The following is a 19,900-nucleotide window of genomic DNA, read 5'->3' as shown; positions in this document are numbered from 1 at the left end:
AAATGCTTGAAATGACTTTTTTATTAATTTAAACTTTTCTTCATATATAACACTGCCGCCTACGCAGCAGATTGTCCATGTACAAAACACGTGTTGAAAAGATATCACAAAATGGCGGTATGCATAAGATGGTGGTTCAACTGTTCAATCTTTTCATTCAACATAAAATGATGGATATATTTCTCTCTTGAGTATCTGTACTCTCACTTTAAGTTATTTATGCACTTTGTGATCTCTCTGAGAGGTGTATCTGAGGTCTAACTAATAGTTCTACTTGCTGAATTTGGTCACAATTTGCAGTATGCAGTTAGCAGTAACTATTTGCAGATTGGTTGCGTATGATCTGGTATAGTTGTATGCAATTTGGATTGCAATATGGAATTTGAATTTCGATTGAAGTTTTCAATTGGTGGAACTGTAAGTAAACACACATATAACTGGTTCAGTATACAGTTCTAATCACTATATTAACAGTAGGAACATTATATGTTCTAAATACCTATTTTGGCCTATCTGCTTCCATAAAACACAATTCTTAGTGGAGTGAATGTCTGTTCAGCTTCTCTCTCTGGTGAATAATTTCTAGCAGCTCCTGCTAGGGGAATTTCCCACACAGGCTATGTGTGAGGCTGGCTGTGATTGGTCAAGACTCCTGCTGTGTGTGAGGCTGGCTGTGATTGGTCAAGACTCCTGCTGTGTGTGAGGCTGGCTGTGATTGGTCAAGACTCCTGCCCAGCAACAACAGTTTAACTCTATGCTTTCTGTTGTGTCTGCTGTGTCATTGAGCTTACCTCACATCCATATAATGAATCTTAAAGGCATATTATCTTTTCTGCTTCTGTGAACACAATATATAACAGTTATATGACATCCAAACATGAAGTCACTGTAAATAACTCTGCAATTGACACACAAACATAGGAACTGTATTACGGTTATTGGCAGGGTAGCTGTATAAACATATAAGCTATATTAGCAACCTAGGACAGGTCTTAGCTGGCCAGCTACACCTACCAGGCGTTATGCCTGGTTTAATAGGGTTGATCATGCTGACAGATGCTCTTTAAAGGCTATTGTCTACTGTTTTCATTGGGATTGGCCAACAAGTAATATGTATAGGGGGCCTTAGTGCCTTTATGTCCACCGATCACCCATACCTGCCGAACCGAGCAGGTCAGAATAGATGGCTATCCACCAAACGGCTGGTGAAAGGGCATGAGCACCTTTACACTCTTCAAGACTCTCTATAGCATTAAAAAAAAAAAGCTCTTTGATGAGATGAAAAATACAATCTAGTCCTAAAGGAGTTCATTTGTTAGAACCAGTGATGGACTGAGTCCGGGAACAGAAAACAACCCAGAAAGGCCCAGCAACAATTTTGGAGAAGCATTGTCCGCCCAGCCCTGAGCTGAATAAACCACCGTCATCATTGGGGAACTAAGGGAGAAGTTTGGTCGGATATTGGAGGAAGTTAAAAGAACCTGTGCCAACATCTCAATGTCCGTCACACTTCTGGATTCCTCTACCGTGTCCATGTGCTTTCTGGAGGAGCTCAAGTGTGGAGGAGCTCAATCTTAAAACCTTGACGCCATCTAAAAGGCCAATTCTTTATCCTGTTTTGTGCTCATGACTGAACCGTGAAATACAGCAATTACCCTGGCCAGCTATCCTTACAGGAGATCGCCCTCTTCACCGGCCACAATCAGATCTCATTGTAAAGGCTGACAAATCACCGGTGGATAAGCTGAAGATTAACGTGGTGCCTGGATGGAATAAGCTACTCAGAAATGCATTATGGCGGCGTCGCCTCGATTGGAGTATGAATGGTCCACATGTAATAGATACACCCCTGGGAGATGGTGCACCGAAAACAAACCGGATTTTCAGGAGAAAGGTTATGTTTGGGGTTTCTACCCTATGTGGCGGTATTCTTACTTTGAAGCTGAGTTTGGAGGTGACAGACCTTTAGAGGATCTGCACACGTTGCTGATTACGTGCGGTGTTTTTGTGCAGAAAAATGCTGCGTAATACAGTGCTAGCAAAGTGAATGAGATTTTCCAAACCTCATGTACACATTGCGTTTTTTGTATATGCAGAATTTGGCCTTCCGGATGGATTTTAGTATCCATAGCAGAACAATTGTCTGTGGGACTCCGCACATTATATATAGCGGTTTTCCCCATAGACTTCAATGGGGTTGTTAAACTAAACATAAAATCCGCAACGAAAGCTGCAACAAAAAACACATAAAAATATAAAAATGCACAAAACCTGCAGTAAGTAGAACAGAATTATATGCGGTTTAGGGCTCATGCACACGAACGTATTTTCTTTCTGTGTCCGTTCCGTTTTTTTTTTTGTGGACTGTATGCGGAATCATTCAACCATTTCAATGGGTCTGCAAAAAAAAAGGAAGTTACTGTGTGTGCATTCCGTTTCCGTTCCGCAAAACAATACAACATGTCCTATTATTGTCCGCATAATGGACAAGGATAGGACTGTTCTATTAGGGGCCAGCTGTTCCGTTCTGCAAAATACATAATGCACACGGACGTCATCCGTATTTTTTGCAGACCGCAAAATACATATGGTCGTGTGCATGAGCCATTATTTTGCAGTTTACATGTGTGGGGATCCGCTCTGGTAGGCAGTGGTAGCGAGTGCAGTATAGAGGCAACACAGACCGGTCTTGGTGTAAAACACAATGCTTTGTTTATTCACACGGTGCATACAAGTGAAAGACGGTGCAGTTCACAGGGAGGGTGGTCACACACAACAGCAACATAATGGTTCAAACCCAGCAGGTCCCTGCTGCAGGCTACTTGAGGCCTGTTTCCATCACATAAAGCAAAGTCTATTTAAAGCCAGGAGTAATGTCACCTTTTTCTCCTTGGTGAAGTAAGTCCCTGGGTCCGGCTTCTAGCCACGGAACACGGATCCCTCCTGGCTTCAGCTGCGGGTCCCTGCCCACTCCTTTACAGGCCTCAGCACACAGCCCGGCTCACCTCCACTTCTCACTCTCCCAGCCAGAGAACACAGAAGCTCCGCATTGCACACCACACCCTTGTTGCTGATCTGGTTTTAAACCTTCCCTGCAAAACCTGGCCTGGACCGTGGGGAGACAGGCACCCGCCCGCATATCTGCCTGCTTCCAGTAAGAGCCGGCCCGGATCCGCTGTGTTAACAGCATAACCGCTGCAAAATGCACTTTTCCGGCTCTTACTCCACCGGGGCCAGGACCCCCGGTGGCACGTACCTTCCGTCTACCACCACCCCAGGTACTCTCCTACAACATACAGATTTTCCTGCAGTGATCCCTCAGTGGCAGCCGCCGCCTCCTGCTGTCTTCAGTCATGGTCCGGCAGAATCATGCCATGACGTTCCTGACCTGCCTGCGCGGTAGTGTTGGGTTGCCATGTCATATTTAAAGGATCCTCCAGATTCTGCACCTTGTCTGGCTCTTACTTCTAGTCTGGCGGGGTGGTCTGGCACTCCCCACCCGCTGATCATGCGTAGCTCCGAATCTACACCGCTTCTCGTGGTGTGCAGTGGATGGAGCTGGTTATTCCATTGCTGTTACCTTATTATTCGGATCCTGACCTTGGCCTTGTTCTCTGATTACACCTCTGCCTCGAGCTTTGGATTTGTTGCCTGAATAGACTCCTGCTCCGTTTTCTGCCTGTCATCCTCGTAAAAGGGTTGGACAACCCCTTTAAGTACTTCAGAGTGAGATTTTATTTTCTTTACACCATCAATTTTCGCAGTTATCAGACAATTAAATGAGGTTCATAAAGGATTTGTGGAGCTGAGATATTTTTTATAATAAAAAAAATAATTACTTCAACCCAATATTTAAAAAAAACTGCAAAAAACCCATAAAGAGCAATAATTGTGTACAACCGAGGAAAAACCATCACGCTCAGCTGGTAGAATGCAAGCCGGGCTGACCCTGTTAAGACAGGCAAAGGGAAGAGGTGGCAATTACTTTATTTTTGATAATTATTTTGTCCTGGCTTTCATTTCCCTTTTTAGAAATCATTTGCGCAGGCGGAATGAGGCGGTAATGAGGCCGCTTCCCATCTAGTAAGATAACATTTGCTTAGCGGAAACCGTGTGATGGTCTTATTGACAAGCCGGCAGACAAGCGTGAACATTAGCCTGGGAATGTTAATGCTGAAGTGATGTATTTCACACTGTCATCCGAGCCCTCCTAATTAGACTCACTCCTAAGACAAGACGCCTGGTGTCGCTTCTTACAAGGATCTGGTTGATGAGAAGACATAAGGAGTACAAGTACCCGTATAAATCTCCCATAGTGTGACCGCCATAACAGCCTCCCCGACGGTCTTGTTACTTTAAAGAGGCGGCTATAAGTGATTGTATATACCGGAGGTGGTTCATATGTCGTAAAGAAGACGGAGTATGCTAAAAGACAACACCGCGCTATAGTCAAAGGCTTAAAGGGGCATTCCCGTTCTTAGACATTTATGGCAGCACTATTAAACTGTGACTGGCCGAGTGGTCATGTCCTGTGTGTCGTGAAGGACCGAGATGACTAGGAGATCGGGAAACTTCAGAAAGGGAGTGGTGGGAGATTGCTGAGATGATCACTTGTGCCATTCTAAGATACAGAAAAATGCCCAGGAGAGGCGGTAGGCTGTGCCCTGTGCAGTAGCGCGCAGCATGTCACATGCAGTTTGCTGTTACAGCATATACGTCAAGCATATCCGTAGGGCTTTATCCAAAGAGTTTCCATAGGGCTGGTATGTATCGGTAACTTTAGTCCATGAAGTGTCATCCAGTCAAAAGAGTGGCATATTGGCATAGGCCGGGCATTACTCCTGATGTGCCATGCTCAGACAGAACTAACCAAACACAGATACACAAGTAAGAGTGACACGTATCCTCTGTACTGGCGCCAGACATAATTGCTCACAGCTTGATCAATCAATTAAAGACATGAATCAATACAGCATTGTTTGAACAATACGCCTGCTTTCTATTCTGCACGGGGGAGCGAGATGGAACGTAAAATACTTCACAAAGCATTAACGAAGAGAAGAGCCGCTGGAAACGGGGAAAGTCATGGTTAATGTATGAAAGGGAGGGAAATAGATGATGGATTTCTAGTAAGCGTCTGCTTTGATATCAGGTTTTTATGTTAGACTGATGGCTTCAGTGACGGGTGCGGGACATGCTCTCCGATAATAGATTTATTTACAGACTAAGGGAGATCTAAAGATGCCATTGCCTTGTCTTGCGTTGCGTTTTATTTTAAAGCAGGTTGGTTTTGCTTCCTGAACCTTATTCAGTCAGTGGAAGGCAGAGAATCGTGTGCAAGTGTAAATGAGAATAAATGTGGAGCCGCTGTATACAGTTCTGCCATAAAGGGTTTGTCCGGGAAGAACTTTTCACAGGAGCCCACAGCCTGCCTCCGCTATGGAAAGATTCATACTTACCTGCAATCCACATCTCCAGTCCTGCGCACTCGCCCCTGTGTGTCTGTCTTCCTGTCTGCGCCTTGTTTACTTCCTCTCCAGCATGGGCATGATCTTATACTCTTCAACAGCCACTGACTGGATTTAGCGGTGACCTACCAGAGACACATCACTGCTGATGCCCATGCCTGGGCGAATTAAACAAACAGCGGACCAGAAGATGGACACTCGGGAGCCAGCACACAGGACCAGAGCTGCAGGAAGCAAGTTGCAGGTTCCTGCGAAAAGTTAGATATTCCCAGACAGCCCCTTTAATGCTGTCTTCCTGTTCTGTCTAGCAGATCTGACATGACTGCAGGTAGGCCCAGTAGTGAAGCTCCTTCTCTGGTCTTTAGAAGATGCCGACTATAAGGGACATGAGACGTGAGAACTGATTATCTATCACTACTAGAACACTCTGCTTATCAATGTTTACAGTATAAAGACAGGAGAGGGGAGAACTGATTATCTATTATCACTAGAACACCCTGCTTATCACTAGTATAAAGGACAGGGGAGAACACAGGAGAGGTAAGAACTGATTATCATCACTAGAACACCCTGCATATCACTGTTTATAGTATAAGGACAGGAGAGAACATAGGAGAGGTGAGGACTGATTATCTATTATCACTAGAACACCCTGCTTATCACTAGTATAAAGGACAGGGGAGAACACAGGAGAGGTAAGAACTGATTATCATCACTAGAACACCCTGCTTACCACTGTGTATAGTATAAGGACAGGAGAGAACACAGGAGAGGTGAGGACTGATTATCTATTATCACTAGAACACTCTGCTTATCACTGCTTATAATATAAGGACAGGAGAGAGCAAAGGAGAGGTCTAACACCACTAGAACATCCTGCTTATCACTGTGTATAGATTAAGGACAGGGGAGAACACAGGAGAGGTGAGAACTGATTATCTATAATCACTAGAACACCCTGCATATCAATGTTTAGGGTATAAGGACAGGAGAGGTGAGAACTGATTATATATCACCAGAAGAACACCCTGCTTATAACTAGTGTAAGGGTCAGAAGAGAACATAGGAAAGATAAGAACTGATTATATATCACCAGTAGAACACCTTTCTTATCACTGATTATAATATAAGGGATTGGAGAGAACACAGGAGAGGTGAGAACTGATTATTTATAATCACTAGAACACCCTGCTTATCACGGTTTATAGTATAAGAATAGGAGAGAACACAGGAGAGGTGAGAACTGATTATCACCACTCAAAACATACTGCGTATCACTGTTTATAGTATAATGGACAGGAGAAGGGAGAACTGATTATCTATCACCTCTATAACACCCTGCTTATCACTGTGCATAGTATAAATAGAGGTGAGAACTGATTATCATCACTAGAACACCCTGCTTATCATTGTTCATAGTATAAAGATAGGAGAGAACATTACAGAGGTGAGAACTGTTTATATATCATCACTAGAACACCCTGCTTATCACTGTGTATAGTATAAGGACAGGAAAGAACACAGGACAGGTGAGGACTGATTATCTATCATCACTAGAACACCCTGCTTATTACTGTTTATAGTATAAGGACAGGAGAGAACACAGGAGAGGTGAGAACTGATTATCACCACTCAAACATACTGCTTATCACTGTTTATAGTATAATGGACAGGAGAAGGGAGAACTGATTATCTATCACCTCTATAACACCCTGCTTATCACTGTGCATAGTATAAATAGAGGTGAGAACTGATTATCATCACTAGAACACCCTGCTTATCATTGTTCATAGTATAAAGATAGGAGAGAACATTACAGAGGTGAGAACTGTTTATATATCATCACTAGAACACCCTGCTTATCACTGTGTATAGTATAAGGACAGGAAAGAACACAGGACAGGTGAGGACTGATTATCTATCATCACTAGAACACCCTGCTTATTACTGTTTATAGTATAAGGACAGGAGAGAACACAGGAGAGGTGAGAACTGATTATCACCACTAGAACACCCTGTTTATCACTGTTTATAGTAGGACAGTAGAGAACACAGAAGAGGGGAGAACTGATTATCTATCAACACCCTGCTTATTACTGCTTATATTATAAGGACAGGAGAGAACATTAGATATGTGAGAACTGATTATCTATCACCACCAGAACACCATGCTTATCACTGTTTATAGTATAAGGGCAGGAGAGAGCACAAGAGAGGTGAGAACTGATTATCATCGCTAGAACACCCTGCTTATGACTGTTTATAGTAAAATGACAGGAGAGAGCACAGGAGAGGTGAGAACTGATTATCATCACTAGAACACGATGTTTATCACTGTTTATAGTATAAGGACAGGAGAGGTGAGAACTGATTATCTATCATCACTAGAACATCCTGCTTATCACTAGTATAAAGGACAGGGGAGAACACAGGAGAGGTAAGAACTGATTATCATCACTAGAACACCCTGCATATCACTGTTTATAGTATAAGGACAGGAGAGAACACAGGAAAGGTGAGAACTAATAAGCTATCATCACTAGAACACCCTGCTTATCACTGCTTATAGTATAAGGACTGGAGAAAACACATGAGAGGTGAGAACTGATTATCATCACTAGAACACCCTGCTTATCACTGTTTATAGTATAAGGACAGGTGAGGACTGATTATCTATCATCACTAGAACACCCTGCTTATCATTATTTATAATATAAGGACAGGAGAGAACACAGGAGAGGTGAGAACTGATTATCATCACTAGAACACCCTGCTTATCACTGTTTATAGTATAAGGACAAGAGAGAACACAGGACAGGTGAGGACTGATTATCTATCATCACTAGAACACCCTGCTTATCACTGCTTATAGTTTAAGGACAGGAGAGAACACAGGAGAGTTGAGAACTGATTATCATCACTAGAACACCCTGCTAATCACTATTTATAGTATAAGGACAGGAAAGAACACAGGACAGGTGAGTACTGATTATCTATCATCACTAGAACAACTTGCTTATTGCTAGGGTAGTTTCGATACCAACATTTTGATTCGGTTTCGATACCATAAAAAAGTATTGCAATACTCGATACCATTCGATACCACGCAAAAAAATAAAAACGCCCAAAAAAGCCGCGTGCATTCCGCATTTTATGGAACTTCCGGCCCATAATGTAACAATCCTATTTTTTGAGGGGTCAAGGTGACTAAAAAGAATGGCGAATTGCACAGTTTTTATTTATTTATTTTCTGTGATGAAATTCACCGCATAGGACATTTTTTTATATTTTAATAGTTTGGATTTTTCGGACGTGGCGATATGTAATATGTTTATTTATTTATTGTTTATATATTTTGTATGTAAAATTGGGAAAGGGGGTGATTTATACTTAATATTTTGGTGTTCTTTTTAACTTTTTTTTTTACTTTTTATTTAATAACCATTTCCTCCCCTTAGGGGCTAGAACCTGGGATCTTTTCATCCCTATTCAGCTCTATTAGGGTGAATAGGACTTCACACTCTCCCTGCTGCCCTGTGCTTTGTGCACACGGCAGCAGGGAGATTACCATGGCAGCCAAGGCTTCAGTAGCATCCTGGCTGCCATGGTAACCGATGGTAGCCCCAGGATTACACTGCTGGGGCTCTGATCAGAAGCTGCCACTGCACCACCAATGAGGAGGAGGGGAGGGGACTCTGGGGTCACTCCCACCAATGATTTTAATACTGGGGGGGAGGGGGCGCACTGCGCAACCAATGATTTAGAATACCGGGGAGGAGGGGGGAGGGCGCACTGCGCCACCAATGACAATTAACATTTAATACAGGAGGCGGGTGCGGCACCTGAGGGGTTAACTGCCGCTGATCGCAGCTCCCCGCCAGCACCCACCTCCTGGATTTGTATTAAACGTTTACTTTCATTGGTGGCAGCGCTCCATGTTCTCTGATACTAGACTGTGCAATAGCAAAGCCTAGTATCGAAAAAAGGCAACTCCCGGTATCGAGGTCGATACCAGACAAAAGTATTGATTGTGTATCGAAAATTCGATACACGAAACAACCCTAGTTATCATTGTGTATAGTATGACAGTAGAGAACACAAGAGAGGGGAGAACTGATTATCTATCATCACTAGAACACCCTGCTTATCACTAGTATAAAGGACAGGGGAGAACACGGGAGAGGTGATAACTGATTGTCTATCACCTCTAGAACACCCTTCTTATTACTTATTATAGTATAATGGACAAAAGAGAACACAGGAAAGGGGAGAACTGATTATCACCTCTAGGACACCCTGCTTATCACTGTTTATAGTATAAGGACAGGAGAGAACATTAGAGAGGTGAAAACTGATTATTATCACTAGAACAGCTTGCTTATCACTATATATAGTATAAGGACAGGAGATAACACAGGAAAGGTGAGAACTGATTATCTATCAGCACTAGAACACCCTGTTTATCACTGTTTATAGTATAAGGACAGGAGAGAACACAGGAGAGGGGAGAACTGATTATCATCACTAGAACTGTCTGCCTTAGGGCTCATTCAGACAGCTGTATGCTGTCCGCAAAAATGCGGATCCGTTTTTTTGCGGACAGTTCAGCATGTCCGCAAAAAAAAACGGATTGCATTCGTTTTTTTTGTTGATCTATAGACTTCAATAGGGCCAAGTCCTGATTTTCACTGACAAGTATAGGACGTTGAATTTTTTTGCTGAGCCATGCAATGGAAGAAAAGGGCCCCATAAAAAATTAATGGGACAGCATCTAATCCGCAAAAAAACTGATCCACATTTTTGCGGACAGTATACGGCCGTCTGAATGAGCCCTTAGAATGACAGAACCTAAAATATTTATGCGTAACATTTCTAAAGATTTCTAAATATATATAAAATATTGTAAATTGATTACACAGTATTAATAGCAGATATTTTTTTTAAGTTGAGGACAGTACATTTCTATGGACTCTGATTCCACCAAAAACTAGTTCCAACTCCACGACTCCGACTCCACAGCCCTTGCGGAAGGGTTCGTCTTGCCAGTGTCAAATGCATGCAGCGGAGTTCTCAGAAGTGGTTGCTGACCGCCCCTATCACCGACTGCCCCTGCCACAATGTATGTAGCCTCCTGGCAGAGGATGCATCACGGGATTGCACTTCTGCTGAGTACATCGGTGTGGGGAGTCCTGATGTAATCACCAGGTGGAACACTAAGCCAATTGTGACTAATGGATATAAACCACAAGTAATGCAGGGTTCGCACATCCCTGATTGCAGAGTGTTTTTCGGAAGATTTCTGTTGCTATTTTCTGTACATTCTGACTGACGATTTGAAGTACTTTATATAAGTCCCTTAGTCATGCTCCTTGCCAGGCTTTGCGTCAGTCATTTCTTATCTATTTCTATATAATTAGTAATGTTGGTTGACAACCTGTGATAGCTGCTGTTACAGCTCTTTTAGAGTTGTCACAACACTTTCCACAGATTCTGAATGGCACATAAATGTACTTTCTTATTCAGTTACCTCCTCATTCCATCCCTATTCAGCATCTCCACCTGTATTAAAGGGGTTTTCTGCTTCTTACAATTCCTTTTTGTTTATCAGAGTGGTGGGACCACCCAGCGATCAGCTGTAATCTGTGGGGGAAGCTGACAGCAAGTGTTCATTTTCCCTACAGCTCCTCCGCAGGTGAAATGAAGCATTACATGGCTCTGACTGGGCAGGAATGCATAGATACTCCAGGTCTTCCAGAGAGAGAGAGAGAAACACTCTTTGCAGTAGTTCCGCACTCGGGCTAATTGATGGAGGTCAAGAATAAGATACGGGGGGTATCTCATTCTTGACCTCCATCAATTAGCCCTCCATTATTTTCTAAGAATCAACTGAATGGGTCTTGCAGAGAACCTCCTAAAGCAACAAACCCGTCAATAGACCCAATATATCAGTAAACTGTGTGCCTCCAGAGTCTGCTCACACCTCCTACCTACAGCCTCGCCATCCTCTGCACTGTTTCCACATGTTTCCCTAATGGAATCTGCTCCTCTGTTGGGTATAAATGCCGCCGCTGGTGCCGGGCATGTGACTGTGCGATATTGGCAGTGATTGTGTATGCGGCATGTACTGAGTGTTTGGACACAATGAGAAGCGTGTTACAGACGAGGAGGCTTCATTTAGTGACACCAGCAAGCGCACCTCGATTAACAGATCCATAATACCATGGAACGAGAGACAGTGCCGTTAACTCCTTCCTTGCCGTGGATGCCCTTTGGCTCATCCAGATTTATTTCTATCATTTACTTAAAAAACATCCGAAGGGGTTTGCAGCTTCATTCAGTTCTCGTTTGCTAAATCAAAAATTATGCCCTGAGCTGCGTAGAACAGACACAGCGTGAAACAACACCCGAGCATCTTACTCCTCTACGACACCCCCGCCCATCTTACTCCTCTACGACTCCCCCTGTCCATCTTACTCCTCTACGACGCCCCCGCCCATCTTACTCCTCTACGACGCCCCCTGTCCATCTTACTCCTCTACGACTCCCCCTGTCCATCTTACTCCTCTACGACACCCCCCGCCCATCTTACTCCTCTACAACTCCCCCTGTCCATCTTATTACTCTATGACGCCTCCCGTCCATCTTACTCCTCTACAACTCCCCCTGTCCATATTACTCCTCTACGACGCTCCCCGTCCATCTTACTCCTCTACGACACCCCCGTCCATCTTACTCATCTACTAGGCCCCATCTTACTTCTCTACGATGCCCCCGTCCATCTTACTCCTCTTTGACGCCCCCTTCCATCTTACTCCTCTTTGACGCCACCGTCCATCTTACTCCTCTTTGACGCCCCCATCCATCTTTATCCTCTACAACGCCCCCCGTCCATCTTACTCCTCTACGACGCCCCCTGCCCATCGTACTCCTCTACGACGCCCCTATCCATCTTACTCCTGTTCGACTCCCCGTCCATCTTACTCCTCTACGACGCCCCCCATCCATCTTACTCCTTTACGACGCCCCCTGCCCATTTTACTCCTCTACGACTCCTCCGCCCATCTTACGTCTCCACAACTCCTCCGCCCACCTTACTCCTCTACGACGCCCCCAACCCATCTTACTCCTTTACGACGCCCCCACCCATCTTACTGCTCTACGACTCCCCTGCCCATCTTACTCCTCTATGACAACCCGCCCGTCCTTCTCCTTAACAACGCCCCCACATCTTACTCCTCTACGACGCCCCCACCTATTTCACTCCTCTATGACCAGTCACCCAACTATCTATTTCTACGATTCTCCTGTCCTTCTTACTCCTGTACGACCAGTCACCTGCCCATCTCACTCCTGTATGACCAGTCACCCGCCCATCTCACTCCTGTATGACCAGTCACCCGCCCATCTCACTCCTGTACGACCAGTCACCCGCCCATCTCACTCCTGTACGACCAGTCACCCGCCCATCTCGCTCCTGTACGACCAGTCACCCGCCCATCTCGCTCCTGTATGACCAGTCACCCGCCCATCTCACTCCTGTACGACCAGTCACCCGCCCATCTCACTCCTGTACGACCAGTCACCCGCCCATCTCACTCCTGTACGACCAGTCACCCGCCCATCTCACTCCTGTACGACCAGTCACCCGCCCATCTCACTCCTGTACGACCAGTCACCCGCCCATCTCACTCCTGTACGACCAGTCACCCGCCCATCTCACTCCTGTATGACCAGTCACCCGCCCATCTCATTCCTGTACGACCAGTCACCCGCCCATCTCACTCCTGTACGACCAGTCACCCACCCATCTCACTCCTGTACGACCAGTCACCTTCCCATCTCACTCCTGTACGGCCAGTCACCTGCCCATCTTACTCCTCTACGACGCCCCCCGCCCATCTTACTCCTCTACGACACCCCCTGTCCATCTTATTACTCTATGACGCCTCCCGTCCATCTTACTCCTCTATGACGCCCCCGTCCATCTTACTCCTCTACGACGCCCCCCGCCCATCTTACTCCACTACAACGCCCCCTGTCCATCTTGCTCCTCTACGACGCCCCCGTCCATCTTGCTCCTCTACGACGCCCCCGTCCATCTTGCTCCTCTACGACGCCCCCGTCCATCTTACTCCTCTACGACGCCCCCTGCCCATTCTACTCCTCTATGACGCCCCCTGTCCATCTTCTTACTCTATGATGCCCCCTGTCCATCTTACTCCTCTATGACGCCCCCCGTCCATCTTACTCCTCTACGACGCCCCCCGTCCATCTTACTTCACTACGACGCCCCCGTCCGTCTTGCTCCTCTACGACGCCCCCCGTCCATCTTCCTCCTCTACGACGTCCCCCGTCCATCTTACTCATCTACTACGCCCCCACATCTTACTCCTCTATGACTCCCCCCTTCCATCTTACTCCACTACGACGCCCCCCTGTCCATCTTGCTCCTCTACGACGCCCCCGTCCATCTTACTCCTCTACGACGCCCCCGTCCATCTTACTCCTCTACGACGCCCCCTGCCCATTCTACTCCTCTACGACGCCCCCCGCCCATCTTACTCCTCTACGACGCCCCCCCACCCATCTTACTCCTCTACGACGCCCCCCGTCCATCTTACTCCTCTACGACACCCCCCCCCGTCCATCTTGCTCCTCTACGACGCCCCCCGTTCATCTTACTCCTCCACGACGCCCCCTGCCCATCTTACTCCTCTACGACGTCCCCCGTCCATCTTACTCATCTACTACGTCCCCATCTTACTTCTCTACGATGCCCCCCGTCCATCTTACTCCTCTTTGACGCCCCGTCCATCTTACTCCTCTTCAATGCAACATTCATCTTTATCCTCTACGACGCCCCCCGTCCATCTTACTCCTCTACGACGCCCCCTGCCCATCGTACTCCTCTACGACGCCCCCGTCCATCTTAATCCTGTTCGACTCCCCGTCCATCTTACTCCTCTGCGACGCCCCTCGTCCATCTTACTCCTCTACGACGCCCCCTGCCCATTTTACTCCTCTACGACGCCCCCCCCCTGCCCATCTCACTCCTGTATGACCAGTCACCCGCCCATCTCACTCCTGTATGACCAGTCACCCGTCCCTCTTACTCCTGTACAACCAGTGTTGTCACTTGTCCAGCTTTAGAAGTGATGATGGTGCAGAACATTGATGGCCATCACTTGTGCTTCCAGTGGCTGGTGGCATCCATGCCTGGAGTCAGAAATACATGGAAAGGATGGCTGTTGCCCTCTTGCTACAGCAGTAGATGAATTTTTTGTTCTATTGCCCTATTTTTTACCAGTAGACCAGGAGATCCAGACCTGTGATGGTGACTAGGAACATCTTCATGCACAAAGACTTAACCGTTTGTGTTTTCCTTTTAGAGTCCCTACTGGCACCATTATTCCTTAGAGATGTCAGTGTCTGAGAAGGACACCGCAGAGTCTCATTCGGAAGGGAGGTCTGAAGAACCACTTGATACAACCCCCGGTAAGCTCACATTAACGTCCCTTTGAGTCGTTGCCGTGTTTCCGAGCTGCATTACCAATTCAGATCAGAGTTCATATCATTGATACTAGAGATGAGTCCATCAGTCCATTTGTCTAAGGCAAACCTCAAATGTGAAATGGCTCCCCAAATGCCGGCCAACGGAAGGAGAATTTTGAACGGATTTCAGATTCTATCTATATCTCCATCAGGAGATTCAGATCACATATGAATGTCACATCGCACCTCAGGTCCTTGCTGGTAATGGCTAGGGGCGATGTGGCCACACGACTGACAACCTCTTTACAGCAATCAGTTGTCAGCTCCTCTCACCATAAATAGTGAGGGGGTCCCAGATGCCCTTTCCATGGTCCTGTAATACTCTGTGATTGCAGACCAAACACAGACTTCTCTGTTGTTGGGGGGAGGGGGTCGTCAGCTTCCATTCCCAGTCACTACTGTATGGTTAAAGGAGGTGACAACTGATTGCAGTAAAGAGGTTGTCACTCTTGTAGGACCCGGGATACAATGTGGGTGACATTCATACATGATCTGAACCCATGTGAACAGGTTAAGGGCAGGACAAATTTCAGCCTTTGGCTCTCAGAATGCTTTCATCCACTGACCGCAAGCAGAGATGCTGACAACAGTGAATTAAAATACTAAGTGTGAAAAAATGTCCTAGAACTTCGTATTATACATGAGAGAGCCACCATCAGAACCCGGTCATCTCAGGTCCCGACTTCCCCGATCTGTGCCGGCGGCCGCTGCAGGGGGTTTGTTGTTTTATGCTGCATTCTCACAGTCAGGGTTTGATCAGTGATTATTAGCGAAAACCAGGAATGGAGCCTACACAGAGACAAGGAACGAGGCCTCGTGCACATGATCGTATTTTCCATCCGTATCTGATCTGCATTTTTTGCGGATTGCACACGGACTCATTCCGTTTTGCAAATTGTAGAACATGTCCTTTTGTCCGTTTTGCAGACTTAATTTCTAATGATGGGAGTGCGAAAAGTATAGATTGCACACAGAAGTTATCTGTATTTTGTGGACTGCAAAATGGACACAGTTATGTGCATGAGGCCTTATGGAAGGATTTTCTGAGCTGCAGAGAAGGAATAATCGATGGAAATCACTGATCAAACACTGAACAAACACTGACCGTGTGAAAACAGCCTTACGTAGCAGTCATTTAGATGAAAGTAATGCAAGGACGGCTGGAATTCACCAAGCCTGGAGTTGCCCATACGGACTCATAGATGGGGGCCCCCCCCCGTGCGGTGATGTCCATATACCATAATGGGTCACATGGACAGGCCTTGTCCTTCATAGGAAAATCCCTTTTAAAGGTGTGTCCACATGGGATGGAAAAAGTCAGCCTTGGCGGATCTGCAAAACACTACGGTCATCTGAATGAGCCCTAAGTATGTGAACCATTTTCACATGGACACAATAATAACTGCAGTGGATCTTGCCGCAGATACGTGGCACAGTCCGCAGCAAAGTCCACATGAGTAACGTGGCTTTGCCATGGAATTGATCCAAGGCATCGCAAAAGTTGAAAACTCCCAGCATAAGTTCACATCTTCGTCAGTTTCCGTACTGCTTTCTGCAGCTGAACTGTGCTGCGGATTCTCCGCGTCGCCCCGCGTGGACATACACTGAGGAGTCAGACACCCGTGTCCGATCACCTGCCTCTGACCCGTCATACGGAACACCCAAGGGTGGACCCGGCTATTATAGTCCTACCAGTCAGCGGCACTGAAACGGTCGGACGCGGTGCAGACTGCAAACATCATATACGTTCTCCTTAATTAACATTAATGAATTTGGATGCTGCGGCCCTCGCACAGTCTGACGGATATAATTGCAATCTGTTCTTATTATCAGCCGCTATATTCTGCTCGACTGTAGATCTCAACGGAGAAACCGCGTTAATTCCACAGCGACATTTACACAATGAAGTCCTTTGAAATAATTGATGTCTTTGTTTAGAAATGTTACCACAGAAAGTGATGTCACCAGGGATCGATTGTTTTTTTATTTTTGAAGGGGCGGGCGGCCATTACTTTCAGAAGCATGGCATCAGATGAAACCGACGTAGAAATGCAAATCACAGTAAAATTACAGCAAAATCTGCTCGTTTCATCAAAGCCTTGTGCCCAGAATGTAAATGCGCCTATCAATGCTGATGCCGTCCTCTCCACAGCGGCTCTGCCGTTACCTGGCGCTCCATGTTGTCAGCCGTGGGGGGCTAGGGCAATGGCGGCTGTAGTGGTCTTCAGTGGGAGAGGAAATCCCTGCCCCCACAATCTCTGCTTTATTTCCATATATTAAGGGGGTTTTCTGAGATTTTTGAACTGATGACCTATCCTCAGACTAGGTCATCATTACTTGATCGTGGGGGTCCGACACCCGGGCCCCCCCTCCCCCCTCCAATAAGCTCGCAGTAGCGCCAAGGTGTTCCCAAGGACTGCTCCGTCCATTTGGCAGCAGCTGTGCTTGGTATCGCTGAGCTGCGCCTAGGCCATGTGACCGATGAACGTGGCGTCACATGGCCTGCGAGAAGGCCGCGGCACTACTGCGAGCTCTGGTGCCTTCTCAAACAGCTGATCGCCGGGGGTCGGACTCTCACGGATCAGTTAATAAAATCTCGGAAAAGCCTTTAACTTCAGTAGTTCTGCTCCTATGCAGATTTATGTGTCTCTATGGTAACAGACTACAAGCACCTGCGTAGTCTGACCTTGCAGTCATGCACGCATCCATCATCAGATTACGAGAGCATACGCGCCCTGTCACAGTGGTAATCCACGTCAGATTGATGTCAGCCGAACCCGCTGACTTCAGCAGGACTGCGCAGCCATCTAATGGCGGCTGAACGTTCGCCCCACCGCTTTCTAACGTGTAATATTTCTGTACTTTTACTATGTTTGACGCTTTTAGGCATTTACTAGTCCTCGCTTTCAATCAGTTCAGTTCTGAAGTAGCATCAGCAGAATTTTAAACGCAGCTCTGGTTGTGAGTGGAGTATAAGACATGATGTGGTTTGAGTTGTTTGACATTTTCTGTAGATTCCAGCAGTAAATTTATTTTGGAGAAACACGATGAGTTGACGACCATTGATTAACTGATCTTCACTATTGTGCTGCAGAGCCCTTGGAGGACGGTTCAGACACCCAGGTGGCGCCCGAGGACTCCCCGCCTCCTCCATGCCCCGACTGCGGACGGACTTTCCAAACTCTCCGCGCGCACAGACTCCACAGGCGCAACCATGCCACTGACCTCTCGTACACCTGCAAGGACTGCGATGTGGCCCGTGCTGGGGCCACCGAGGGGAGCGAGAAGCCATACTCGTGCTCCGTCTGCGGGCGCCGCTTCTGCTGGCTTTTGGCCTTACACAGTCATCATGAACAGCACACGGGCCAGCGTGGCTACCAGTGCTCACAGTGTGGCAAGCAGTTGCCCAACCAGCCAGCCTTCCGTAGACACCAACAAGCTCACCGCAAGGATCGGGTTTGCGTCTGGTGCGGAAAAGCTTTCAACTGCTCGGCAAAATTGTCCCGTCACATGCGTATCCACACCGGGGAAAGACCATATCAGTGCCCGGAATGCCCACAAGCGTTCACACAGCTAGAGACTCTCCGGGTCCACCAGTGGGTGCATGAGGATCCTAAGCCATACCAATGTCAGGATTGTGGACGGAGGTTTCGGGCCCAACGCACCTTCGAGAAGCACAGACACCTGCACGTCTCTCGTAAGCCTCACGCCTGTCCCATCTGTAGCAAGACTTTCTTCTTCTCCTCTCGCTACAAGCGCCATCTGCGAATCCACACAGGGGAGAGACCTTTCCAGTGCCAACAGTGCGGCAAGAGCTTTAACCAGCGCTCCAATTACCAGAGGCATCGGGCGGTCCACGCCGGCAAAAGACCCTTCCCTTGTACCCTTTGCGAAAAAAGTTTCAGCCAAGCGTCCAACTACCGACGCCATCTTCAGACTCACAGGAAGGGGAGGGACAGGTGGGAAGAGAATGGAGAGTATAAGTGCATTGAGTGTGGGGTACGCTTCACACAAGAAGGGGGGCTCCATGAGCACTATATACAGCACGCCAGGGGGGAGCTGTGACATGAGCCCACCAAAATCTGCATGACGGAAAAAGTAGGAAAAAGCAGGTTCCCTTCCTTTCCGATTCTCCATTTGTAAATGTAAATCACACTGCACATGTACTGTATATATGGAGCTACATCCGGTGCCAGTCGTCAGGTCATATGTGATGCTGGCCACTAGGGGAGCCGTTTCCCTCACTGTATTATCCCACCAGGCCACGGTCCACTGAGGGATAGGGTGAACTGCCACCTCTGCCCTGGCACGTACCGTGTATACAGATGGCATATCCACTTCTGCATTATGAAGCACTTAACGGTCTGTATCTGTATGTCATCCTAGAAAATAAAAAAACAACGTGTAATATAATGTGTCGTCACCAACGGAGAGATGGTTTATGGGACACTATAGAGGGGCCTTTATACAGGAGGGGGTGGGTGCGTAGTATTACAATTTCCCCCAGGTGAGCCTTTTTAAAGGGGTCAGGCACTTTGTTATGTGTAGTGCACCATGCAGGCTAGTGGTCGTACATACTGTAGCATCAGACCGGCTGCCCAGCACCCGCCTGAATGCGCGCCCATTGACACCACCCCTCCTCATTTTAAAAATCGAATTAAGTTCCTTGCTGGGCAGAAAGGCTGTTGATGGATTGTGCACGATGTGTTTGTGTCTTGTTGTGTATGTGACTTTGTGGTGCGTTATATACAGATAATAATTCATGCTGTTATTAGAGTTGTATCACGAGAGGACCAATCATCCTGGTCCTAAAAGCCTCACCTTATAGGGCGGATCTGGAGCCAACAACCCCAGTGTTTGGAACGTATGCTCCATTTTTT

The 19,900-nt window shown here is 46.8% G+C and overlaps 1 protein-coding gene across 1 annotated transcript in view; it reads left to right on the top strand.

Annotated features, from left to right (window-relative positions):
• The window catches only part of LOC120991289 (zinc finger protein 239-like), a 32,458-nt gene extending 12,821 nt beyond the window's left edge, over nt 1–19,637 (top strand). The window contains exons 2-3 of the mRNA XM_040420133.1: nt 14,858–14,963; nt 18,115–19,637. Of these exons, the coding sequence (XP_040276067.1) occupies nt 14,888–14,963; nt 18,115–19,085 (1,047 nt within the window). The 5' untranslated portion in view covers nt 14,858–14,887 and the 3' untranslated portion in view covers nt 19,086–19,637. The remainder of the gene's footprint in view (nt 1–14,857; nt 14,964–18,114) is intronic.
• Nucleotides 19,638–19,900: the final 263 nt, after the last annotated feature.

Source organism: Bufo bufo, chromosome 1 (genome assembly GCF_905171765.1).
Source record: "Bufo bufo chromosome 1, aBufBuf1.1, whole genome shotgun sequence".
NCBI lineage: Eukaryota > Metazoa > Chordata > Amphibia > Anura > Bufonidae > Bufo > Bufo bufo.
The sequence above is the reverse complement of the archived record's forward strand: the minus strand, read 5'-3'. Positions and strand labels throughout refer to the sequence as shown.